The 27,996-nt window shown below is 31.2% G+C and overlaps 1 protein-coding gene and 1 pseudogene across 1 annotated transcript; one reads left to right on the top strand and one right to left on the bottom strand.

Annotated features, from left to right (window-relative positions):
• The first annotated feature begins 5,369 nt into the window (after window positions 1-5,369).
• LOC114389771 (protein indeterminate-domain 12-like) lies at window positions 5,370-9,639 on the top strand. Its single transcript, XM_028350511.1, has 3 exons — window positions 5,370-5,823; window positions 6,097-6,493; window positions 8,242-9,639. The coding sequence occupies exons 1-3, from the start codon at window positions 5,664-5,666 to the stop codon at window positions 9,059-9,061; spliced, it is 1,377 nt and encodes a 458-aa protein (XP_028206312.1). The 5' UTR covers window positions 5,370-5,663; the 3' UTR covers window positions 9,062-9,639.
• Window positions 9,640-14,599: 4,960 nt separating this feature from the next.
• On the bottom strand, window positions 14,600-20,949 carry LOC114389762 (annotated as a pseudogene).
• Between the last annotated feature and the right edge of the window lie 7,047 nt (window positions 20,950-27,996).

The raw sequence follows: 27,996 nt of genomic DNA, 5'->3' as shown, positions 1-27,996 counted from the left end.
AAAAAAGTATCTTAATTACCATTAGTAAAGCCTAACAGTCTTATTTGATGGTTAAATTCTTTAATTAATACTATAAGAGTATTATTTATAGGTACATTCGCGTGTCACATGTATCCATTGATTAACCTTTCTTCTCATCCACTTCATGATCATCATTAATGAACAAACGAGGTTCAATTGTAGTAATTAAGACATGATATATGGTGCAAATTGACGTGCAAATGTTTTGTCACACGTTGAGGACAGCAGGGCCCAAAGACGAAAACTACATCGCCGTTGCAAAGGCAAAAGAAAACAGGAAATTAATTATCGTTACCAAGAAAAGGAGCACCGACAATAATTTTGTGTACCAAATTAAAAATAAGATGTCATATCATACAAATACAAAATACAAAATCTAGTACATTCCAGAAAGTTATAGAACTTCTATCTGATATAGTCCTTGCAAATTCAGTTTCCAAAATAAAGTTCATTCAAACTTAACTTACAAACTTTAATTCCAACATGCACTATAAAATATGAAATAGCATGTATTTTATATTAGTATTATAAAATTGGCTCTAGTTGGTTGAATTAAGAACTAGTGATACAATCATATAACAGATCTGAACTAGCTGTCGAATAAAAAATGTTATGAAATTAGAATAACCTTGTGTGATTTTATTTTTTTTGAATTGGTGACTTGATCAATTTTCAGTCAACTAGCCAGTGCATGTGTTGTAATTTTGTTTGGTAGATACTTTGTTTGGGCCTTAAAGTATCTAGAAGTATATTATAGAAGTTATTCACCTGCCAAATATTATTAATTCTCTGAGTATGTTAAATAGTCAAGGATGTCATGCTAACTAGTAACGACTGAATTGGATGGTATGTGAAAATTCGTATGGAGCACAGTTCAGGTAAAAAACATGGGATTATTTCATTCATTAAATTATTCTACCCCCCCCCCCCCGAATTTAAATTCAATCAATGAGAACCAGCATGAAGTTGAAAAGGCTAGCAAAACCAAGTTAGTATATGACCTTCATTTCCTTTAAACTTTCAAATTTCCTTCTCTTTTTTTTGGGGGGTTAACTTCAAATTTCCTTCTCTGATTTCCCATTTTGCCCACATTTCACAAGACATTGAAAAAAGCCAGCCATCTTGGGACCCATAACCCGAATAGTCAATCATTTACACAAACGAGGCCTTCAATTGATTATTTGGGCCTTGTAAATCTCCTAACCTAGGCACTATAAAGACTGTGAAGCAACGAAGATAACCCGTAGAAAGGGCAACCCAAAACATATTTAGAAGAAGGAAAAAAAAAAAGATAAACCATTTTAAAGAAAGGGAAAGAAAGAAATAATGAAGGCAACAACGGCCAGTCTGATGTATTTGCCTTGGAATAGGAAATTGTTCAATGTCTTCTATGAAATTAAGTTATTCAAAAATTTAGAAATAATGAATATCAAATTCATTCATGTGTCTATGTGTATGTATAAGGTGAAAAATGTCAATCTAAACTTTAATTGTTCACAATTAATTAACATTGTTAAAATTAAATATCTTACTCTAAATTTTAACAATAATTAATATAATGGACATGTAATAGAAGTATATTGTAGTAGTACATATTTATATAGATTGACAACATAAAAATATATAAAATATTTAAAAAAGCCATTTTTATGATGCTTTATACATTTTGTTTTCTAGTATAATTTATACATTTTCATTTAAAAAACTATAAAATCCAATGTCATGTCACACTTACGCTTTTATTTAATTTTTTTACTGCAACTTACCTTTTATTATATTCCCAGTAATTAATAGACGAAATTTAATTTGGGAGTGACAAACTTGATTTGAATAATTAAGAAACTACAGATAATGCTTAAATAAGATCGTTTGAAATAAATTAATAAGACTAATATCATCGGAATAAAAACTGTAATTTAGTGAATATAGCATTGATATTATACTTCTAATCAGTGCTTCTATGGTTTCATTTTATCTAACTATATTCCCTCTCTCTCCTTTTTTTTTTTTTTCTTTTATGGAGCCCTTGGTGGGAGCGTAAGGATGTAGAAGTTTTCATATGCGATGATGCGAGAATCTAGTAATAGAAGAACCCGTGAATAATGTCTGGCCCGCATGGAGATGAGGTATTCTTTTCCACTCATAATCAATAATAATATGATGCCTCTCTCTCTGTCTCTGCATGCAGAATATTGCAGAACCACACATTATAAAAGGAATATATTGTAAGAGAATTAGATCAAATTAGAAAACCAAGAACACTGAAACACTATTATGAGATTGTTATCATAACCCTCAAATGTGTGCATCAATCACTTAGAAAAGAAACAGAATATATATCTATTACGGTCTGATCCATTAATGTCTTTAAAACATTAATTAAAGAATTAAAAATATATTTGTTATTTAAATTATAAAAAAAACATAAAAAGATTATAAATAACATAGTTTTCTATTGTTAATAAAAATATCTTTACTTTAAATTTGTTAATCAAAATCTTCTAATTAGCATTTTCCATCTATTATTAACCGGTCGACTTAGGAAGATTCAATTCATACATGCGATGCTCTCATCATCATCTAAAAACGTCATATTATTTGGAATCGTGCTCCATTCATAAAGTAATTCTCAGTTACTCTTCAATATATTATATCCATGGCATGCATGTCCATACATGATTGAGAGTGCGCGGATCTAGGAATGCGTGTGGTTTTACTTTTCACTCTTTTTTTTTCAACTGACCTTTTCCTACTTTCTTTTACTAATTTGCAAGGAAAATTAAAACTTACACTATATATATAGTAAACGTGGGTATTCTTGGGATTAATGTTTTGATGTGTTTGGTATATATTGCACACAATTAATTAACCATATTGCATTTAAGGAAAAACATATGTTTTTTTCTTTTTGTTTTATTAATGGAGAGTCTTGTTAGTGTTAAATATTGAATTTTCTACATATAAAACGATAAAAAGTTAGGCGCCCACATCTCAAACAAATATCTTAATTAATCAGTCAATATTGAAAAGCCATCCACTAGCCACATTGATCTTAATCTTCAATAAAATATAAGAGTTTTTAATAAATTTAATTAACCAACTTTCCAAATTGATTTATCAATTTCCTGCAAGAATTTTGAGGGAACTCGATCATTATCAAACTGTAATTTTGAAAAATCGACGTGACAAATGAAATTCTTGTGATGCCTCTATAAATTAGATCGTCGCGATTATCTAAAGATAAACTTTTATTTTTTAGAACATAGGTTGCATTTCTAAGATCAAAAGGCATGGATCTACAAACTATAGCTTTTGAGCTGCTAATTCAAAGTGAATTACTTCAGCGTATTTGTAAGTGCTTCATATCTTCCTCAGAGAGACTAATTAATATTAATCAAGGCTAAATATGAATCTAATCCTAATATTCCCGTTGATTCCAAAAGCTTGGATCAATATATATAAAGAAACCTGCATTGGATTCCAAATTAGTTATATATGTATACACGAAGAGAAAATCTGAAACTGGACGGTTGTAGTCACAAAGATCTAATTTGTGAGGGGTCCCTATTTCATACACGCCTAAGGTTTATGGAATTGTTTTGCATGGCTGCTTCTACGGAAGTAGCCCACGCATGGCCCCTAAAGTTAGTGAATGCCAATGTTTATATGCCCACAAAGACTATTTTGACCTTTAAGCCAATGCAAGTTTAAACACCAAACTTTAGCTGAATTTAATTAATGACATGGCTAAAATGGACAACATGTGCTACCCCTCCGTAGCTTTAGATTTGGGTTTGGAATAAAGAGCGAGGAAAGAAGAAAAAGAAGAAACCTTTGCAAATTCTATCTCCTTAGTGGGGTTTGTTTGAGCACTTTCTCTACAAACTAGGATGTAAGAGAATAACACTGAAAGATAGAGTGGCAGAAAATCCTCAAAATTATAATGGGAGTAGAACAATTATTTGATATTACATTCCACGAACCAAATAATAAGCTTGAGGAAAGTGTATATATATATATGAATTATCATATCGAGAGAACATGCTACTTTGATGAGTTATGAATTATTGTATATATCATAAAAAAGGTGTATGACTATGAGAACTTCAAAAGTATATCCGAACACTTGCACTTTTTTTTCATTGTCATACATTATATATATACGGTGTTTTTAAATATGCTAAATCAATTTCTATTATTAATTTTACAAATGCATAAAATTGGCAGAAAAACTACGTTATATAATCTAATTAATTTGGATTTCACTATATAATTAAACAGGCCTCAATTGTCCTTTGTTATTTAATTTCACGTAAACAAAATAATTAAAGGAAACGAATGTCTGTATTAGTATTAACTTGTGCAAACTATGATACATATAATAATGGCCAGATTATTACATGCACTGTAACGTCAATCAGTGAATCAATCATGTTAGTTGTGGGGTTATATATGCCTCCCAACATGCATGCCTTTCACAAGCTTTTCTAGCTTCTCCTTCTTCTATTATTTTTTTAATTATCTTAAACCAGTTGATGAGCAATGCCTCTCTTTTAATATCATTCCGAGGACCTTTTGAGATTTGGGGTGTTTATTACTTAACAAAAAGATAAGGCAGAAAGTGCGTGCCATTAGACCCTCGCTAGCTAAAAGAAAACAACTCTTTTTTATACCTAAAAAAAGATTAAAAAAATGTGTTTAAAAAATAATTATAGGAAATATTATAACCCTGCTAAAATAAAGATTTATTTATTTAATTTATTAAAAAATAAAATATAAAAGTAAAAGGGGAATTTTTACCAGTCAAGTGGGTTAGGATACTTCCTAGTCTTTGCCCGGTCACTACCGTCATCCACACATCAATCTTTTTCTCTCTGCAGACTTCTTAGCCTTTTTTAGTCCCCTTGCCTTTTTTTTCAAACCAAATTCTTTTTTTCGTTAATTTTTCTATTAATGTGTTTTACAATTTGCCACTATTACTTTCATCATCACCTTCTCCTCTCTACAAATACCCAGTTATTATTAATTTTTCTTTGCACACTCAAATTAAATAGATATATATTAAGAAAACAAAGTCATCAGGTTATTGAGTACTTATTCTGTTGAGGAAATATCTTCTGTTTTTTCAATGGTTGTTGATTGCATAGTGGATTCTATTGATGAACATAATTCTACATAGATACACACACATAGAGATTGGAAAGAGATGTGCATATCTAAAATAGTTGTTCAGAGTTAGCTCAGACAAACAATGATCCATAGCTTAGACAGTGACATGAAAAATAACCTAGCTACCATCATCATCTCCTCTCTTCACGAGAGATTAACTAATTAATAATTATTTTTGCTTTTTCTATTTTTTTTTTACCACAAAGCAAATGATGCCTTTCACCGTCTCTGTGTCTGTGCCACCTGTTCACTAGCAAGGTTCTGCATATAATTATTAGTCGTGTCCCGAGCTAGGACTTTTGCATTTCTTGGCTCTCCAAGGTGCAAAAAGTAGCCATCACGAAACCAAGCTAATACATATATAGCTAAGGTTTTGTTAACAAACAAACAAACCGAGACATCAGAATATCGTATCTTTGCTTTTCCTTCTCTTTCTCTTTTTTCCTCCAACTTGGAATTTTTCTTCAAAGGCAATGTTCCCTGCAGTTATGTCCAATTCCAATTCCTTGTCCGAAGAGGCCACTGTCTCCTGTGGTACAAGAATCGCTGGACTCAATCACGTTATCACAACAACCATTTCTCCAGAACAACCTCTAAAGATCAAGAAAAAGAGAAACCTCCCTGGAAACCCTGGTAATTAATTAACTTATCATCATTCATAAACTCTTTGGACTTTCGATTATAAATATGTATAGCTCAAGAGATTCTAGCTCAGCTCAGTTGGTTGAGCACGTGAATTATCGTAAATCTTTTAATATTGTTTTTAATTTTTATGGATAAAAAAATTATAAATATGTGTATATATGTAACGTATATATTATATCCCTTCAGTTGATGAGTTATGAGCTATTCATGTGTGCTACTTAATTAGGTTAATTTTCTAATTTAATTTGTGACGCGTTTCAGACCCAGATGCTGAAGTGATAGCTTTATCACCGAAGACTCTTCTGGCTACCAATAGATTTGTGTGTGAGATCTGCAACAAGGGTTTCCAGAGAGATCAGAACCTTCAGCTTCATAGGAGAGGACATAACCTCCCGTGGAAGCTGAAGCAAAGGAGCAACAAAGAGGTGAAAAAAAAGGCCTACGTTTGCCCTGAGCCTTCATGCGTTCACCACAACCCTTCAAGGGCTTTGGGGGACCTCACTGGAATTAAGAAACACTACTGCAGAAAACATGGGGAGAAGAAGTGGAAATGTGAAAAGTGCTCAAAGATCTATGCTGTTCAGTCAGATTGGAAAGCTCACTCTAAAACCTGTGGTACTAGAGAATATAGATGTGGCTGTGGAACCCTTTTTTCCAGGTATATATACTCTTACATATATATTATTTACCAATTTTTAAGTGTGTGCTCATATATTATTACATGATTTAAATCAATTCTAGTTTATATATGATCAAAAGGGTTTCTCTTGATTTTTTTTCTCAGTGGATCTTTGTTCTTACATAAGAATGGTAAGCTTGATTTCGCCCTGGAATTTACCTTGTGCTTTAAATGTTCAAGTGTTATGGCAGGTTGCATGAAAAGTGGACACAGCTAGCTAATATACAAGTGTCAATTTGCAAGAGTGACTGAAACTTTACCTGTTTCTGAATCCTAAAACTGCCTAATGAATGGGCGGCAATTAATAACAAAAACAAAGGACACAATCCACACATCTTTTGTTTTTATCTACTGTTTTATCTGTGACTCAATAGAATTTTTGTTGGTGTTAATTTTTTTTTAACCTCATGATGCATGCACATGCATGTCAGCATGAAGGGCATGATATGTACCATATTTACATTATTTCCAAAAAAATTTAGTGGTCAATTCATAGGGTTTAGGCTACACAAAAATTTCAAGGGTGTCAGAGAATGCTCAATTGTTCTCTAGACTTCTACTCTCTCTATTATATATGCACTGATGTGCGTATATGGAGTGGCTGCAGTCTCTAAGAAAATGATGGAGATCTATTTTTGTCTCCTGAAAAGTAAAAGAAGTATAATTAATATTGTTCTAAAATTTGTGATGATTTCTTACTTTTTTTCTTAAATTTTATTTCATTTAGCCATTTTTCTCTGAACTTTCATCATTGTGAAATCTGATAAATCTGTAAAAAAATCTGATCTGCTAAGTTGCTTTCCTATAGCATCATCAGTGGATACATGGGGTTCATTTCCATTTCGTGTCGTCTTTGAGACGTGCATGAGCTCTAGTTTCCCAAGACTTCCGCCATCATGACAACATTGCCAATAATCCTTTCACATTTTGAGTCAATAGTATTAAATTTTGGACAAAGATATTTTCCAATTAAAATGTACTACATTTTTTGCTTTAATAATTAAAATTGACAGAACTTACCAAAAGAATATTTCAATTTTAATTTAAAATACTACTAACATAATTTAAGTCTTTTTCAATAATTTTTTATCTGCATGCATAAAGCATAAGGGCATATCCATCGATTGTTGTTCATTTCTTCTCTCTCCTACTTTAAATTTGACCCTGTGACATAATTCATGTCCCATTAGGTCTATGCCTTTTACACTTCAATCCGTGTATGGACTATTACCCCCTCTCCCATGCATGATTTCCCCCACCTTTTTGCAAACGGGGCTCATTCTACAAAGACGACGTAATAAGTCCTCCTTCGGTTTTGTAAACTTTGCATTCACATGCATGATTCACTTCATAGTTCATCCTCAAACTCCACAACACCTCAAAAAGAAGTAAATAAATAAATAAAGCCTTACTTCCCTTCATACTTGTTTTAAAGGTTAAATTAATATTACTAGCTTATTTTTTTATTATATTTAGCTTATATTTATTATTAATAACTCACTTGATTAAAAAAATATGTAAGTTATTAATATTATAATTTGTTTGATATTATTTTGAATTCTTGTTGATAAAAAAAATATTATTAGTTTTTTTTATCAGAAGGTGACTAAGCATTTTTCACTTGTTAATTCATATAAGTCCATATAGGCATATACATGTAGCAATAATTGTAGCCTTGTATTGTGCAGTGCTGGTAAATTTGTATTTTATTTGTGTGGAAACTGCAGGAAGGACAACTTCATAACTCACAGAGCATTCTGCGATGCATTGGCTGAAGAAAGTGCAAGACTCTCAGCAAACCAACTAGCCACCAACACCACAAATCCATTAGTTCAATCCCTCTTCCTTTTCCCAACCCAACAACACAACAACAATTTCATCAATCCATGGGACCCTAACCCTAACCCTAACCCTAACCCTAACCCTAGCAACCTTACCACTCTCCACAACAACATCAAACCTGAATCTCACAACTTCCACATCCCCAACACCACCACCACCTCCACTGCCAACAACAACATTTCTTCTTCATTCCTTCATCATCATCAACACCCCAATAAGAGCATGATAACCTCACCCTTCCGTGACCTCCACGAGCGCACGCAACCCCCCTCCAACGCTGCCACGTCAGCACACCTCTCAGCCACTGCGTTGCTCCAGAAGGCCGCGACCGTGGGTGCCGCCGCCATCACGGGACCCACTCACGTGACTCAGCTCAGCATGGCCGAGCTAGGAACCGAGACGACTCATCTGGACTCAGTGCCATTGCCGCCCGATCAACGCTACATGAGCATGAGAGGCATCAATAGTAACAATGACGGCCTCACGAGGGACTTTCTCGGCCTCACCAACGGCGGCGCGGTTGACGTTAGCATCGACGTCAAGGATATGCTGACGTTCACCGCGGGGAGCGTAGAGTACAACCATCACCACCACCAACAACAACCCTACCAGCACCACCATAATAACTCGCTTTTCAAGCCACAACAAGGTTTTGGATTCCTTGGGACAACCACTGGCCCCGAATACTGGGGAAATTGTGAGTAAATACCCTTTTTTGTCTATCAATTTGTAAGCTTCGATCACTCCAAATTAAATTTTACAAAATATTTACTATAATCCTTAATTTTGCAAGAGTTATTCATTTTTAACAACATGAAATGTTAGAACCATACTCTTTAACACACTTTTTTTAGATGCATTAGTTATAATTTATTAGAAACACGTGTACTTAAAAAAAGTACGTTAAAGAGTATATTTCTAATATTAAAAAAATTAACGAGATATGTTTGTGTTGAAAAGGATTGAATGACCTTGAAAAAATTAAGGATTAAAGTAAAAATAAACAAAATTGTAATGTAAGTTACTAAAGTGATTGATACTTGCATTTTGAAGGACCAATATGTTGGGTGGGTGTACTAGAAAATTGTTAGCACAAAGAAGAAAGTGGTTCCAAAACTAAGAGAGTAGAATATGGGTAACTCAATTTGCCTTATCTCGTACCCTTGCACGAACTTGTATTTTTATTTACCCCTTTAGATTACTACAATATTTTGTTTGAGCCTAGCTCGTTGATGAATTAATCATTAAAACGTGTTTTAGTTTTGTCACGATTTTCTTTTTCCTCTGCGTACGACCTTGTGTCGTTGTTGTCTTAATAACGTACAGTTCTTGTTTCTTTTTAGTTTCCGTTATACAAGTATACATTAAATGCTAATTAATTAGCTAGGTACGTTATGAATTTCTATTTGTACAAGTGAGCATTGATATGTGTAAGTATAGAATTTGTTTCTTGAATATCTGAGAGGAAGATTGTGACTCCATGTGTATTACACAATGGAGTTGAGAAGAGCGACGACGGAGGCCTTTCTTGTCAGTGTGCAAACAGAGAAAATGTCACATGCAAGATTATAATGATTGGTCCTTTTGTTTTTACCACTACCCATGTCCTATCTTTGTCTTGACAGCTTTTGATCTGGTGCTACACCTCTTGCTACTATCGAAATGTTTATTTAGTAAAATTTTCAGTGCACGGTGGTCTAGTTAATAGCTTTATACAAAAGAAGATAATGTTGGGAGTAAAATCCATTTAATTATCGTTTCAATATTGACTGAGAGTGAAAGGTATAAATATGAGTACGTGTAATCTTTTTTGGTACATATATAAGTGTACGTAATCTGATTTGATGATAAATTTACCAGTTAATTTGATATTTAAAGAAACAAAAGTAAAACATTTTTAAAAAAACAATTTAATATATAAAAATAATTTAAGATTAATTTCAATAATTAATTGAAAATATTTAGTAAGATATATTCCATGTTTCTTAATATTTTTAGGATTCATTAGCAATTGTTAAAAACGAAAAGGAAAAGAACTTACAGGTGACGTATAACGTCGGCAATGATATAGTACAAATTAGTTATTACTTATATGAACATTCACATAGATGTTACTATATATGTGCTATACTGAATGATTTTTAGTTAAAATGTGATCCTCTCTATTAATTTAATGTAAACCACAAGTTTAAACACTTTTTCATATTAAAGAGTTAAATTTTGATATACTATTAATGTACTCAACTTATGTTACCCTATTTGTTTTCATACGCACACCGGTCGACCACGTACGGTGAATTAAGACAGAAAGAGTGGGACTTTACATTTTTTTTTATAAAATCAAACAGACGAAAACGAAAAAACTAACAGGCACGACTGGAGGTTGTACCAATAGCATCTACAAAAATCAAATGAGATAACCCTTGAGGGCAAGACCCATGAACTGTGTGGGACTTTACATTAAAATTTGATTGTAGTTAGATATCTAATTAATTTACCAATCATGCACTGAAGGCTTTAGATATCATATCATATATAAACTGAAGACATTGCTGTCTAATTTCTTGAATTTCTCATGAAAGCCACGGTAGTTATATAGTCATAGACTCATAGTTGTATGCATGAGTGGAGATGCACCTCATGCTGGTAATATTAAGAGAAATAATATAGCTAAATGTGTATAATTCTGTATGTATATATGTTTCTGACTAGATTACAGATAAATAAAGAAATGATACGATCTTCTATGAATTTAAAATAATTTAGTGAATGAAAATTAACTATATCAGAAAGTGTACCATGAACAACCTCTAAGAAAAACTTGTAGACGCATGATTTTCAATTTTTGTGTGAATGGGATTAATATATTCCAAATTTTTAAGATGAAGTATACGCGTAGGTTATATCACGTAAATGAGGTTATCACATGTCGGCAAAGGGTTTTAGCTGTCACAACCATGCAAGTTTTAAAATGACTGAAATGTCCTTGCTGCAACCCTCGTTGATGTTGAAGAGAGAGAGAGAGATGCTTTAGGGTTAGAAATTACTAGCATTAGTCATACACCCAACATATAGTAAACATGTTAAGTAATTCTGTAGAAAAATCCACCTCGTTGGAAGATATAAGGTCCCCTCTATAATTGGTCAAATTAATTACTATATATAAACTAAATTAGTGCAAAAAAAATCTTTGTGATAGTGGAACTTGTCATGCATTTTGAACATTATTTGTATAATAATTTAGTTTAAGTCTCTGTCCGGATAGCGAATGATGTAGATTGTGAAGCTCGTGCATAAGGAAGTGACGCCATTTTTTGGATTTAGCAGCTAAATGCCAAAGTCCTCATTGTCGCTAGCTTTTGTCTCTATTTGTGCCATGCAAGACTTGGCTTCATAAGGGTCAAGTTGGCCATTATTATTTTATGTTAAATTTAACTAAGGAATTTTCGTGAATAATATTTAGACTAAAACAGCTCATCTCTGCTTTTTTGTGAATTCCAAATCGTTGCCCGTGAGTCAATGAGGTCACTAGGTAATTGTAATTACAATCATAAGATCTATGTGGGTCCCATGAACTAATTAATTTACTTAGGTAAAAAAGGTGGAAAGATATTAAAGTTAGAAGTAAATGTTAACTTGTGGTTTTTAAAGCATTGTTTAAAAAATTAAAAGAAGAAAAAAATTATTGGAAGACATAAAATTATATTATTTATAATTTTTAAAAAATATTATTATGTTTTTAACAATAAATACTTATTTTAATAAATACTTATTTATTTTAATTCTTTAACCAATATCCTAAAAATTAAAATACACACCAGTTAGCGAGACCTAGAGTTAAAACCTTCGAGCTAACAATTCTGAACAGACAAGTCAAGAAATAAAGCATTTACACAAACATGCATGTATGCATTCATTGCAAAATTTATTTATTTATTTCATTCCTTTTCGGACTAAGATTGCAAATTCCTAAACCAGCTACGGTTTGGGCAACTTTGGGAATGTTGGGGCTTGCCACATTTATTGACTAGAGCATTAACCAAATTCCAAGAAATTCTTTTTTCTCGACACTTTTTCTTTTTTGAGGGATGAAGGGCGAAAAATGGATATGGTTTTGAAGAAATGGAGCCTTTTCTAAAGAGACGCTCCAAAACATGCAATCTAAGCTTATAAGCGTGAGTGAAAAGGCAAAATAAACTTACGGTGTATGTATATTTGTGCGGAGTGTTATGGTGGTCCGGAACACGTAGGTAGTAATCAATTAAAAGGAAAAGAGAAAAGAAGAGCATACAGAAAATAAAGGAAAAGGTAAAAGGGGAAAAAAATAATGTCAACGGTTATGAAAAAAATGCTTGATGCACCTTTGAAAGTTTGAATTTCAATTCTTGGCTTTGGTTGGCTATATCCACAAGTGCAATTCAACAGTGTAAGAAATATTTAGTCTAGATATTTATCATGCTTTTGCATGAACCACCAATTTGTCAACTTTAATTTAGTTTAACTATGATTCTAAACACGACCAAACATGATAACTGATAAATCCCCGCGTATTCAAAGAAAAAAAAGTTTCAATAATTGGTTGTTCATAGTTTTTCAAAAAGGATTTCACTCTTTTAAAATGAAAAATGTATTTTAAAAAGTAAAGTATAAATTATAATTCTTGTAATTTGTTTGATGCACACACTTTACAATTTTGCATTTTGTATTCTAAGAATATCTCTAATGAAAGAACTTCATTTGGATTCTTAATTTTCTTTTTAATATAGGTACTTAATTTTATCGTCACATTAAATTTAAAAACATTCATTAATTTCCATTCCAATGACAAAATCTAACCGAGTTCTCAGTGAGGATATTTTATCTCTTCACTCGCATAAAAATCCTCATTTTGACTCAGAATAATATTTTTTTTTAATGACAACCTTACTTGTATATATATAATTGTTTATATAAGCAACAATTCTTCTATAGGAACTATAACTCATTGGCTTTAATAGTATTTTCAAGTTACTTGACTTTAAAAAGAAGAAACATATAACATTGCATTTCACTTGCTCTAAGTGTTAAACTTTAAAGGATTCCCGTTGCGTGCTAAGTAGTTATTCTTTTTGGCTATCTATATCTTAAGTACTGTATAGTTAAATATTATGATATTATTTGACACACGTTTCATGGTGAGCATACAAGGTAACAAAAGGAATGAAGAAAGTTCCTACTCACTAAAACTCAATAAATTTCACTGCAAGAGCACGGAAGGAAAAAGAACATGGGGATTAACAAAAGGAGGTGGTGTCGGATTTTATGGTTTATTTTAGTTTTGGGTGTTATGGTATTCCAAGCTTTTAGAAAGTATATTCACTAGTTGCAGGGTTAAGGTACAATTCATTCCATTTGCTTACTAAAAGAGACTCCATCTTTACATGTCCCTCTACGGTAAAAGAAGAAAAACTAAAAGCCTCTTCTATTCCCTCCTCTTTTTTTATCTCTCAACATTTTACATACTTGCATATGTCATCTTCCACCACGGAATCTCATCTCAACAGCCCTTCTTTTTTTCATCTTTTTCTTCCCCACAGTACTAATAATTACCTCAACTTTCTTTTTCGAGCTATTCTTAGATAACATAACACTAGCTTGGACGGTGACATTCTTTGTCTGCCTACTTCGAATATTACTTTCACCACAGCTCCATAATTAAATTTCTAACTCGATTATACAGAGTACATATGTTATTAATATCTATTCCATATTTTTCATATAAAGAATGCTAGTTACTATTTAAGAAGTCAATCAAGTTACCTAATAAAGTCATCTTTAAATTGGTAATTTAGATAACAATGCTATATTTTTATAATCTTCTTTGTATTTGAATTACACGAATTACCAGATCAGTACAGAGATTAATTAAAAATGTTCTGAAATAATAAGTTCTTTACGAATACAGATTTTATGAAAAAATTTCGTATTGATTAACATTTTCCTTTAGATAATAAACTAATAAAAAAAGTGTATTAAACTCTTAAAGAAATATTTTACTAACATTTCTCTTGTAAATTAATCTAAGCAATGTGAAAAGAACAATGCTGCAGAGTATTATGAATAATAATTTCTTCAACTTGGGCTTCTAAAGCAGCTCTGTACTTGTTTCAAATCAAGATTGCGTCTTTTTTCACCCATATAATCGTCCCTAACGCCAGGTGAAACATAAAAACTTTCAGGTAGAAACACGAATAAGGAACATCATTTAGGTAGTGTAAACTGGTTTGGCTAGTGGAAGTTTTTAATTTATGGAGAAACATGAATGGTGGGGTCAAAGAATCAACCCAATAAAATTTTGGCATGTTAATTCAACGTGTTAATCAGATAGCATGTATACAACTGATGTTACTTATATATACAGCCCTGCATTCAGTTCAAATTAGTGAAAATCGAATTCTGAACTGTAAACTGACAAATAAAAGTCCATGCCCAGACGAAGAACAGCTTCAGTCTCCAATATGCATCAGTTTAAATCTTTGGAGGTACCTGTGGGGTCAATTCATCCATAAGGTTTCACTCCATTTGGCATCTACAGACCCAGACAAAGAAAAGCTCCAGTTTCAAATATGCATCAATTTACTCTTTGGAGGTACGGTGGGGTCAATTTGTCCATTAAGTTTACTCCTTTTTTAGCATCTCTTCTAACACCCGGCTTTCAGCTTTCCAGATTCACTCCCACAAATTTATCCAATACATTTTTAAATGCCTGCACCATACAAGTTAAGAAATGAAACAAAATGAATATTTTAATTCCATGGGCTTCAAAATTGTGCATATATTTGTTTCCTTCAGTTGTTCAACATTTAATAAAATTTGTTTTGATTAGTTTGATTAAAACACTCCACGTTTAAATGACTATGTATTTGTCTGAGCAGCAAAAATCTCTTAACCCAATTACATATTCTCTCTCATGTATGAAAGTGAAACTAAAGTCTCAATGCACATGCAGTGCAACCAATGCTAGAGACTCATGCACGGGAATAATGATGAGGATAGAGACTATTGAAAAGAGAAAGATGCCACCATCAAAGTATATTTAGGAAATCTGTCACTCTCAGGGCAAAAAAAATACAGAACAAGACAGTCAAAATTGTCAAAATCAATTTATTCTAAGAAATAAAAAACAGTTTCTTTGGTCAAAAAATCATCAATTATCCAAATTGAATACGTCATGTACAGAATATAAAGAATGTTATAGATGTTAAGGCAAAGCATATAAAAATATTAAGGGATATAATAAAGCATCAAATGCAGGAAACAAAGTTAGAATAGCAAAAATATGACATGAAATGCATGTTGATTATTGAGCTAGAAATAATGCAATTACTGCCAAATAGTTATGGCAAACAGGTATGATTGCAACCTCTGTCATGTCCAATTATTTTCAAGGTTAGATAAGCAGCAATTGTAACTGAATGAGAATAACCTCAAAGTGATCCTAGCACTACTCCATCAAGATAAGTCATAATAAGTAGCCCCGGACAATCAAATAGCTTTGTCAAATAATGAACAACCAAAGAAAACGTTAAATATAAAATAGTGCTTATACACAACATGTGTCCAAACTCCAGTCTACATTTAAAATTATCAAGAGGACATCATAAATGGGAGGGGATGATCAAATATCCAAGGCATGTGAAAATTTTGATCATATGCCATATATCAGCATTGTTATTTGCCAGGCATTTAAAGCAGTAACAATGGAAACAATATGGAGTAACATTGAACTAAGTGATGAAATTAAAAGAGATAAGTAATCAACAATTGTTCACTTTCTTTCACCCAAGTCAGCAAATATTAGATGAACCATGGGGACAAAAGAAACAGATGCAATTCCTCAGTAAGCTTTTAGCTGGTTCATGATTTCAAGAGACTGAGAGGGCATGGAAATACAATTGTTTGACTTGCTTACTGGCAAAAGTTCTAATGAATGAAAAATCATCTTAGAAATGTTGAAACTAGCAACAAGCAACAGTAGCTAAATATAGAACTAAATTTTGCAAAATAAAAAGATACTAAGATAAATACAGAACATTAAATTCCACAAGATAAAGTTAGAGCAACGCTCAGCAATTACCTGTTCAGTGAACAACTCTTTCCCTTTTAGAATTGAATTCATTGCTGCAGATTGGTCATCAAATGCACCGTAGAAAACCTCGTAGAATCTATTCCTATAATTACAGAGGTGGTCAAGAAAACTGGATGTTATCTTCTTTACAAACAATTACATGAAATACTTGTGAAGATATTGCACAAGATTATGTACCGATCTTCCTCGAGAGTTTGTTGCTCCATCTCATCGAATTTCCGAGTGAGGACTTCGACCCCAACTGGCGAAAGCACATGCAGTACAAGAGCCTCTAAAGTTCTTGGGAGGTTATGCTGAAAATAGTAAACTTTGTCTAACCATAATGAAGCGACAGTTCAAAGTACCAAGTGCATAAAGAATATCAAACTTCTTTGACATCTGCAAGCTTGGTAGGTGAATAAAAACTCACCGCCATAGCAAGAAAAACACATTGGAGTGTTTGTGGTTCAACGTCCCAGAGAATTTTAGCAAGTGGATCATCTTTCAAGTCAGCAGTCACTATTTTCTCACATTTATCATTCCCTGCAAGCTCATAATCAGTTATAGAAGTAGATGGTGATTGCCCATCCTGGTTGGAACTAACACTTGTGAACCAGAGACACGAGTTCATGAAGCACCTGGGATGCAGCAGGTTCTAATTCTAGCAATGTGTTCCTTTCTTTAAGCTTTTTCTCTCTTAAATCCATCCCTTTCAACATCTGACCATAATTTTCATCAGCGTGATCTGAATATCAGATTATCAAGAAAGATAAGCTGGAAATTTATTCTTCTTGTAAGGACAGAATCATCAAACAAACTTCATCAGAGCCATCTTATAATTTACTTACCTGCTTGTCCATTATTAGGCAGCTTAGTTTTCCCCATCCCCAACTTAAGCAGTAGTTGGTCCTGTCCTATATTGAAAAATAAATGTCACAAGTCCACTACAATAACTTTGAACTAATGAAGAGAAAGGAAAAAATCATTAATAACCAGATGATTTAACTTTATAATGAACTTTGTCAGGTTAGAGAAAGACAGATAGCAAACCATTCCTTTCTCCAAACTTGAAAACAAAATTAAGAGATAAAATGACGGATGCTCATGAGATTTGTGCTCACTGCTCCAACAATTGTTACTCCTCAATCTTAGCTTTAAAATTTTTCCATAAATTGTAATTCAACAACAAATAACTATTTAATCATAGACCTGATAGAATGAAAGGGCCAGAATATTATTGATTATTATTGATTAATAAGGAAATTAACTTCTAGAGCTCTTACAATTAAGAAACTAGAGCTCTTACAATCAAGAAGCCTCAGAAATACCCAGAGCATAAGCTCCTACAGGAAGATAACCTCCTCACTCCAACAGAAAAATAACTACTTATCTCCTCCCCGTCCCCCACCACTATCCATGTATGCTCCCTATAAACCGTTACTCACCAACCAATCCCTCTCTCCTCACACTTGCTACATCACTAACTCGCATCTATCCTGCTCAGCCTTTTTCTTTTTTCTAGAATATACTTTCTAAGTGGATTGAGGGCGAACCCTGGTGCAGCGGTAAAGTTGTGCCTTGGTGACTTGTTGGTCATGGGTTCGAATCCGGAAACAGCCTCTTTGCATATGCAAGGGTAAGGCTGCGTACAACATCCCTCCCCCATACCTTCGCATAGCGAAGAGCCTCTGGGCAATGGGGTACGAAGTTTTTATACTTTCTAAGTGGATGGCTTATATGGGCTCATACCCAAAATATGATCCACTTCAACATTGGGCAAAGGCCATATCAGGACCAATCTGAAAATTTTAAGCCAGCGAGTGATTCTCTGCATAGCAAAAGGAAGGCAAAGAATAACACTTCAAGAAGCAAGAAATCTGAGGAATTTTGAAAAGGGGAATAATTTACATATATATACATATGTAGGTGTGGTCAAAAAGTTAAAAAAATAGTAAAACGAAAGTATCAATTTTTAGCTTTATACATTCTCCAATCCCAACTGCCCAATAAATGAAAAAGAAAATAATGTAGAGTGTAGACTTTATTAGAATTTTCTCCAGTAAATGGCATACAATTTAAGCAGGCACATACCATTTCTTTGTCAATCAATCTTCACATGCATCCATCCGATCAACAGGTGAATTATATTTGACAAGACAATAATAACATTCAAAAGTCAGTATATCAAATAGGCATTTATTCAGTGACAAATTTTGAACAATGAGCTACATCATCACCAATACCTTCTCAATATTCTGCGCAAATAATAAGCATCCATGTGTTCCAACATGCAAGACATGATGTTGGATCTCCACCAAAAATTAATTGCAATGGTCAAACCATCACTATCGGCCTGATGGAACCTACAGCAAAAAAACATTAATGAAATTAATGAAAGTACAAGTTATAGTATTGTCATGCAACACCCAAGTTTCTCTGTCCAAACCAACCAGCCTGACACATTTTTCCCTAATTCAGCTGAGGAATAATCTACCCAGATACTGAAAGGCTTATCATAAAGAGATTGTTGAACTTAAGACATTACCAGCCTTCAGGAATGAAAAGTGCATCGCCTGCCTGAAAAATAACCTTTTGCGCAACCTCCATTGAGCATTCTGCCCTTGGATAAATTGAGTGATCAGGATTTTCTAAAGTAACAGAACTGCGACATGGATTTTATTGGGGGAAAACAACCAAAAGAACTGTTAGAATATAATGATGCATTAGTGAGTTGGGTATTATGGACCGGACTTGTAAAAGTTATATTAGTCTCATACTAGTACAAGTGTACAACAATCTATTTAACAAATCAATACAGACATAGGGAACCTAACAATCACACTGAGTGCATCACAGTAGTTCTCTATCTATGCTCTCTTTTCTCTCAATGTTTGTTTTTAAGAATACCTGTGATTAGAAGCCTCCCCATATATAGGCATTGGATAGAGTGAGGGACTAGCAGAAGGAGGTCACAAAACAACTGCAAAGAATTTAGCTATGTTAGAGAAGGCTGTAAAGGCGATTGAAATGAGTGAAAGGAGAAGATAGGGAAGGCTCTTTACAGAAAGTAATTGAAAAACCTGGAAAGGATTTTCACCAAAATCATAAAAGAACACTCAGAAAGAGAAGCAAATAACGTTCCAAAACTTTATTGAGAACTATACATTATTTATTGTCACATTACTTCAGACACCAAAACATCAGTAAGCCATAACAATATACTGAAATTTCCTATGTAACTGATAGCATATCCTGAAGAGTAGCATCTCCATCACTTCAGATGGAACAATATGATACATTAAGAAGAAGAAGACATATACCTTGTTTGCAGCCAGAAACTATGCACAGAAGATTGTGGTGTGGACTGTGGATCATAGCGAGTACTTGATCTAGCTTGGGCATTGTTCATCCACAAATTTATTGAGGATAATTCTTTTGATGCCAAAATCTGAGGCTGCAGAAAACAAGAATCTTAAATCAGGAATTTTCGAATGAAAATTCCTATTACGAAGAAGAATTTAATATCCAGAGCTAAAGACTACAAAACTAATAGCAGAGATAAATGCACTAACCATCTGAATGTCTTCCCTCAGGGTTTCTAATTGAACATTTGCCTGACTATCACTGTTCATAATTGACACCTAAAGTACATGTCACCAAAATTCGTTTTGAAAACATAACACCATTACACTATGAATTAAGCAAACAAAAGAAATTTAGGGGCAGGGCCAACATAGAGATGACAGTAACAATACTTGAACGAAAAATTCACAAAGCATAGTATTTTCATTTAAAAAAAAAATCCTTTCATAAACCAACTGACAAAGATACCGATTATCTCACAGATGTTGGATTTTGAACCTGTGCTAAATAAATTTGTTCGGGAACATCCTCCAAGGCCAAATAAGCATGTTGTGTATCATCATGAGTTTGTGTATGTGAGGCAGGACAATGATCAAGGCATTGTTGGTGCTTACTTTACATCTGCATCCGCTTCTTACAAAGATCAAGGAAGGTAGAAAATGGAAGAGGAACCTACAAGGAAAGAAAAACAAAGATTAATTACATATCATATAAAAAAAGCATAGAGAAACCAAAATAAATAAATTGGTGGCTTCCAAGATAGCATAGCCTCCACCGTGCAAGAGTCCACACGTGCCTAGGTTTCAAACACGTAACAGCAAATGAAAAATGTTCAACAAATAGTTAACTTATCTCAATCAAATATCATTGATATAAGACACAACGAAATGAACAATGCAGAGAAGACAAACCTGCAAGTAGTCGAGGCCACCGTTGGATGGATTCAGTGGGAGAAGGCCTTCCAACGAGACTCGAAGTCTTTAGCCGTTGTTGGAAGCGTTTCGTATCTTCGGATTCGAATGGACCAAGACTCCATCGCTTGAATTCAAAACCTCTTCTTCTTCTTCTAACTTCCAAGGTTTATTTGTTTCTTCGAGTATACACTGCTTAGATAAACTAGGTAGGATTGAATTAAAATCAATTTAGAATTAACGGCCAAACAGGAAATAAAGCACGTGAACGGTTACTTTATAACTCTAAACAATTTAACTAATAGACCTGTAAAATAAATAATATTGTTATATATGACACTAAAATATCTAATATATATTTAATATGTATATAAATTTAAATAATAAATTTTGATATAACTTAATTAACTAATTCGTATGTTTTTTTTAATTTATTAATAATTTTCTTTTAATATTAATTTTTTTTTCAGGATTAGTCAATCTAAATAAGTTATATTAAAATTAATTGTTATAAAATTTATTATTTAAATTTACATGCATATTAAATATATATTAAAAATTTTAATGTCATATAATAATATTATTTATTTTATAACATGGTTGATTTATTAGCTTAATAACATGAAAGTCACCTCTTCAACTCTACTTGAACCATCTAATTTTAAATTAATTGTAAAATATATTTTATATAAAAAAAAAAAAACACTTACATATCCGTAAGCCTAGTAGGAAAGGGCAAAATGGAAAAATATTGATAGGTGCACGTAGCAATAGTCGTGATTGTGCCACCAGGTAGGTGCTGTTATTTTTTTTTTCGGTCCATGGATGCTTTCAGAAGCGCGCAGGCTCCTCTGGTCCAGAAGACTTACGCTCCAATGGGCTGAGCATATATGCTTAATCCAATAACAAAGCCCAAGTTTGTTTAGAATCTTGGGCTGGCTAGTGGCTAGATTTATCTAAAACTTATATAGATCAAGAGATCTACTTGGTGCACCCTGCATATTTTGGAAAAACCGAAAATACATATATTTTAGGCGATATGGATTATTAAAAATATATTTTATGAAATAATTTAAAATTAATGGTCTATGTAAGTCTCGAACCTATGACTTTCACACTATTAGCACAAAGTTCTAACCAACTAAGCTAACAAATCAATTATGTTAAAAAATAATTAATGTCATTATATGTAACACTAAAATTTATAATGTATATTTAATCCACATATAAGTTTTCATAATAAATTTTGTAAAATAATTAATTTTGATCTAATAATGTTTTTTTAAATATATACTTAAAATAAAAATCATAGGTTTAATAAAATTTTATATATGTAAAAAAATACATTATTAGATCAAAATTAATTATTATAAAATTTATAATGTAAACTTATATGTGTATTAAATATAATTTATAAAATTTATTGTTATATATAACAACATTAATTATTTTTAACATTATTGGCTTATTAGCTTAATTGATTAAAGTGTGGTGTTAATAATATTAAAGTCACAAGTTAAAGATATACATTGGTCATTAATTTTAAATTATTTTATAAAACATTTTTAATAATTTGTATGGATCATACATAAGGGTATTTTCGGTTTCCAAAAATATTGGGTGCAACAAGAAATATGCTGGGTGCAGGAAGAAAATCTCTATAGATCATTAGTTGAGTGGCTGCACCTCCAAATTTTGCTTGAGGCACCCCCTTCCATATCCGTAATATAATTTTACGTTATGGATTTAACATTCGGTAATGTAATGGAGTGTTAGGTAGGTGCAGGAAGCAACACTCTCCTTAGTACTTCTTTGTTTTCTGTTTACTTACTGCTAACAATCCTCGTTCCAAGTTCCAACTACCAACCGCTAATCTGATTTCAGAAAGAAAAAAAAATATTTACTCATTGATCAGTTATAAAAAAATTTACTTTATTAAAGTTCTTGTGTCAATAAGCAATAATATTGTTCTGGTCCAACCTTTTCCCAATAAAATCGAACACTACTCTTTTAAAGTTGTTTGACCGCTCCAACTTGTCCGTTTGAAACTATATTTAAATTTGTGTTACTCAAATGTCCATTTCCAGGCTTACGAAACTTACAATGTTCATATCTTGATGTATTCTACTAGACAAGTTTATTCTAACTGCTACTTCATTAAATCATTGATCTAGTTTATGCTTAGAATGTCAACCAAACTTTATGACTCAGTCCTCTATGTCAAATCCACCGGAGAGTTTGTGTTAAATATGTTGAAAAAGGAGCTTAATTTTAATATATTATGAGCCACTTAGAAATATTTAGATATAATAATATAAAAAATACAGTATCTAAATTCATTTTGAATCCTTGTCTTTTAATATTCATTGTTACTGTTAATTCATCTTCCTATGGGTAATTTTTTTTTATCTCCTATTATATTTTTTATGAATAACATTTTTCTTAAAGATAAAGTTTTCTAACACATCATAAGTTTAAATCTTTAATTATTTTCTTAGGTGAAATAAATATAAGTATGTTTATAAATATTTTTTGATTTTGAAGGTTTTTCATGTCTTGTATTACGATATCATCCTGTTTTCCTAAATTTCTTCTATTAAAAAACATTTGGTTAGAAACAATGGATAAGAGATAATAAATTGCTAAAATTTTTAGAAACACCACTTATGAAAAAATCATAAAATACTCCAAAATATGAAATTATTGGAGAATAAATGTGAAATAAAATTTTTGGTAAAAATGAAAAGATTAAATATTATATAAATAAAAATAAGACTTATAAATTTAAATCTTAAGGTTTTAAATTAAAATATGATGTGAATTCTTGTTACTTTAGATTTCTGGGATGTGTAGATCCTCAAATTCACAACATAAATGGTACTCAAAATGGTTATAATGGAGTCAATGTTAATGAATTCAAATCTGTGAAATTAGGCAAGTGATTTATCTCACTACAGTGTGACCGGGTAGGAGCCTCGTCGGAGGTTCGAAAATAAAATACTAGACTATAAAACCAAACAGCAGACTTCAAATTAAGTTCAAACATTGAACTTTCTTTCGTGTATGTTTGGGACATTTACGAAGTCTTCCTCGGTTCTTCTCAAATTGTTTGCACTTTGCATTGGCAATTTTCTCACACTCACAATCTATTTGCAATTTGAGTAGCTCAATAACTTTTCAAAAGTCTCGTCTCGAAACAAATCAGCATATTACATGATTGCAATTCTATTTGGACAAGTTAACCCATATTGTAGTTTTTTCTCTTTTTTTTTTCAACTTCCTCTCTTGAACAAGTGGATGGTATGTAGATGTCACGTTTTTTTTATCAGTAGGAGAAAGCTTACAAAATGATCCACTTTAAAATCGAAACCTGAACTATTCAATATACAAATGTGAACTGAAACATTAAAAATTCAACATCAAGTGCGTATTTTGTTTTATATTTGTTAATTGTAGATATTATTAAGTGAAGTTTTGTGGAAGTGATCAACAATGGCATGCTTGATAAAATGTCAGGAGAAGTTTTATTCGATTTATAATTGAAGTCCCAAAGTATATGTTATGTTTGAGTTGGAATTCTTCTCAAGTACATTGGCAGAAGAGATGCAATTTTACTGTAAGGTTTTTTTTTTTTAAGGATGGTAATTTATTTATTTTATTCCAACGTTAAAATGAGTATTATTCTCTTTTTGCTTTTTTTTTTGTCTGAAAAACAGAATTGTACATTAATAAAGGAGTTGTCTACATTTAAATTCGCTTCTGACATTCGACTTATTGACTGTATTCAACTTCAATGTGTTCCTTATCTAAAAAGACAATATTTTATTTGTTAGATATTTCAAATAATCAATAAAAGATATTATATACTAGCGAAAAATATTACAAATTTAAACAACAATATGATGTATTGTATGGATATATAATTTCATTAATATTATACGTACATTCACATCATATTGTTAGTATAATAAAAATAGTATTAATTAATATAGATATACATCTACACTAACAAAACATAACCAAAAATAAAAATGTAATATATTTTCTGTTAGCATGTGATTTCTTTTTTCTGTGAATGTTGTTTAATACACTTTGCCATGAAAATTTTTATATTTATTTTTGCTGACTTATATTTTTTATTATACTATTAAAAGTTTTTTATATTAAATAGTACCTATCTCATTTCATTAATAATTTGATTTACAACATAAGGAACTACATGATTCAAAGTAGAAAAACTAGGATACAATGAAGATACTCTCACTCGAGCTAAAGATTTTATTCACCAACAGTTTGCAATCAACTTCAAGCATAACCTCTTTGAAACCCATTGAAGCTGCAAACTTGAAGGCTTCAACCAGCCCCCAAGCTTCGCCTTATATATTTTTTATTATAATGTTAAAAGATTATGAATTCAATTATTTTATTACTAGATCGTATTAATTAAAAGAAACTGCTTGGTTTACCATTTAAGGAACCCAATTTACAATTTTATTTTTCAAATACCTGAGTTGGAAATCTTAATTTTAAAAATTTATAAGATAACTCATGGATCAATTCATTAAAAGGTAAAATATAAAATATCTAAATATAAACATAATAATTATAAAATTTAAATGTATTTTTCGTTATTGAAATATACTTAACTTATATATTAGTGCTTGTAAAATTATTAGACATAGAAGAAGAATAGTTTGAAATGATCGAAAGAAAAAAACATGCTAGTTGTAGAGATAAGTACGAAATATATACCTAAAAGTGAAGAAAAAAAATATATTCAAGGAGTTATAACTTTATTAGTTAAGCAATTAATTGAGTAAATGTACGTGGTTGTAAATTTTTTTATGCTATTTTTTATTTCTATGCAAGAAAAAAAAACGTGGGTGTTGGCTAATGCCGATTGGATCATGCAAATTTAATTTTAACTTTTTTATAAATAAAGATAAAGTTGCCGTAAAAAAAAATAAAGATCAAATTCAATAAGAAAAAAAAATAATTTTGAGTTTTTTACAGGCTAAACCTGGAACGATCCTTATTGAATCAGATTTTAAAAAAAAAATACATTTTTCTTAAAACTTACAAAATTTAAAACTCAAGCTCTTTATTTTATTCCTGCAAAAAAAAAGTAATTTATTTTATAAAATAAGTTCATTTTGTCACCTCTACAGTGGGAAGAGTAAAAATATAAAATAATAATTAAATTGAATAGAAATAAAAAAAATGTATTAATTTTACTATACAAATTAAAATATAGATAAGTGATGGGTAAAGAAAAAGCTATGAGAATGAGGCACCCAGCCCGGAAGTCGCGCGGTTTCTCCTTTTGAAGTTGGAAAGATGAACGGGCCCACGTTCACGCGCTTAGTCATGTTATGTGGAGCCCACCATTTTGATTATTTTCAAATGCCTCAATTTTCCCCTCTCATTTCCTATCAATTCACATTCTCATCTTCTCCCACGCGCCTCCACTAATCGATTATCCAAGCAGCTTAAAGCCAAACTGAAAATACATTTTGACGTGAAAAGGAGCGTGTTTGGAGCGGATTTTTCTCCCAAAAAATTATAACCTTTTTTTTTATAGATTTAAATAACTTTTTATCCTTATAAAATTAAGGATTTTTAATTTTAATGCTTTAAATATTTTTTTATATTTTAGTTTCTATAAAAAAAATTAACTTTAATTCTTATTATGAAATAACAAGATTAACTGATAATGACTTATCACCAATTTATAAAATGCAATAAAAGAAATATGCCTTAGTAAACTTGTTATCTTTCTCATTACACTAAAAACACAAACTAAAAACAAAGCAAGGTTTTCCTCAATGAAAATCCTTGATGGCAAATCTAAATACAATTGATCGTTGCTATTAATATTGTCCATCCTCACTGACTATCCTTTGTCTAACTCAACCAAGGTTACTTAATTAGTCAGTTATAACTTATAAGTGTACAATAAGGATAATATGAAGTAGGTTTTCCTTCCCACATTAATAATAGGCTTTGTTGAGTGTCCCATTTCAGAACACAATTTTCTAAAAAAAAAATATTACTATACTATTAGACTCTTTGATGAGATAACATATTAATAAATTATCAATGTTTTTATTATGTTCTCAGTTAAGGGCATTACTTCACAACAAAGATTAAAATAAATAAATTAAACTTTACAAGAACTAAAACAAATAAATGCTTTAAAAGACTAAAATAAAAAATATTCTATTTTATAATTAATAACCAGTGTTATTTAGGTCATTATTGGAGAAAAATTATTAATGTTGTCATTTAAATGCATTTCACAATTCAAATTATAATCTTAATAAAAATAATAGAAATTTTATATATCTATATATTAAAGTGATTAATTTTTATAATAATTATTTTAAAATTCATATATATGTGATATTTCTAATTAATTATATAAAATTAAATACTTTGTATAATCCCATCTTAACCAATATTCCGGTCTTTCGGATTCATGTCTTTTGCATAAAAATATCATCATTCGAGATAAAAATCATATATTGTAACTGATTATTGATAATGAAGTCATTAAATACTTCATATCAATGTTCAAATAAAAAAAGCAATAATGTATTTAATCATATATGCCAATATATAAAAAAATCCATTTCTTGTATATACACTACACCAATGTTAAAAAAAAATATTAAAAATTTCTCCATCTTGAGATGAAAAAAAACTTAAATATACTTTTAATTCTTAAAAATGCATTAATTTTTATTTGTTTATAATTTTTATATATTGAAAATTACCTTTATAGTCGATTATTAGAGGGGGGAAAACATGTTTCTTTAACAATTTTTAAATAAACAAAAAATTATAACAGAGATTAATTTTAAAAGTAGTACTTTAAGAAACTCATATTTAAGCATTACTATTATAAATTTATCTATAAAGTATTTTTTTTTTAGGGGGGGACGGATTTCAGGTAAAGTATTTTTTTTTTTTTTTGTTACAACCAAAGTAAAGTAACTGCAAGTAATTCTTTTATTTTTAAAGCGTGACTGGTAAATTGACGTGTCCTTTTATTTTGCTTAATACTGTATGCCTAATAATTAATATCAACGGATCCTTGGTGAAATCAAAATTCACGTTAACTCTTCATGGAATCAAAATCAAAATAACTGTATTTTATGGTCTCCATGTGTAGCAAGTGAACTGTTGTGACTCGTTCTTACCTAACGTTTAATTTTCATAGTAACTTTAATTCAAAGAAAAATCAAAAGAGGTGGATG

This window comes from Glycine soja, chromosome 2, assembly GCF_004193775.1.
Source record: "Glycine soja cultivar W05 chromosome 2, ASM419377v2, whole genome shotgun sequence".
NCBI classification, from domain to species: domain Eukaryota; kingdom Viridiplantae; phylum Streptophyta; class Magnoliopsida; order Fabales; family Fabaceae; genus Glycine; species Glycine soja.
This window is presented reverse-complemented; position numbering and strand designations above follow the sequence as displayed.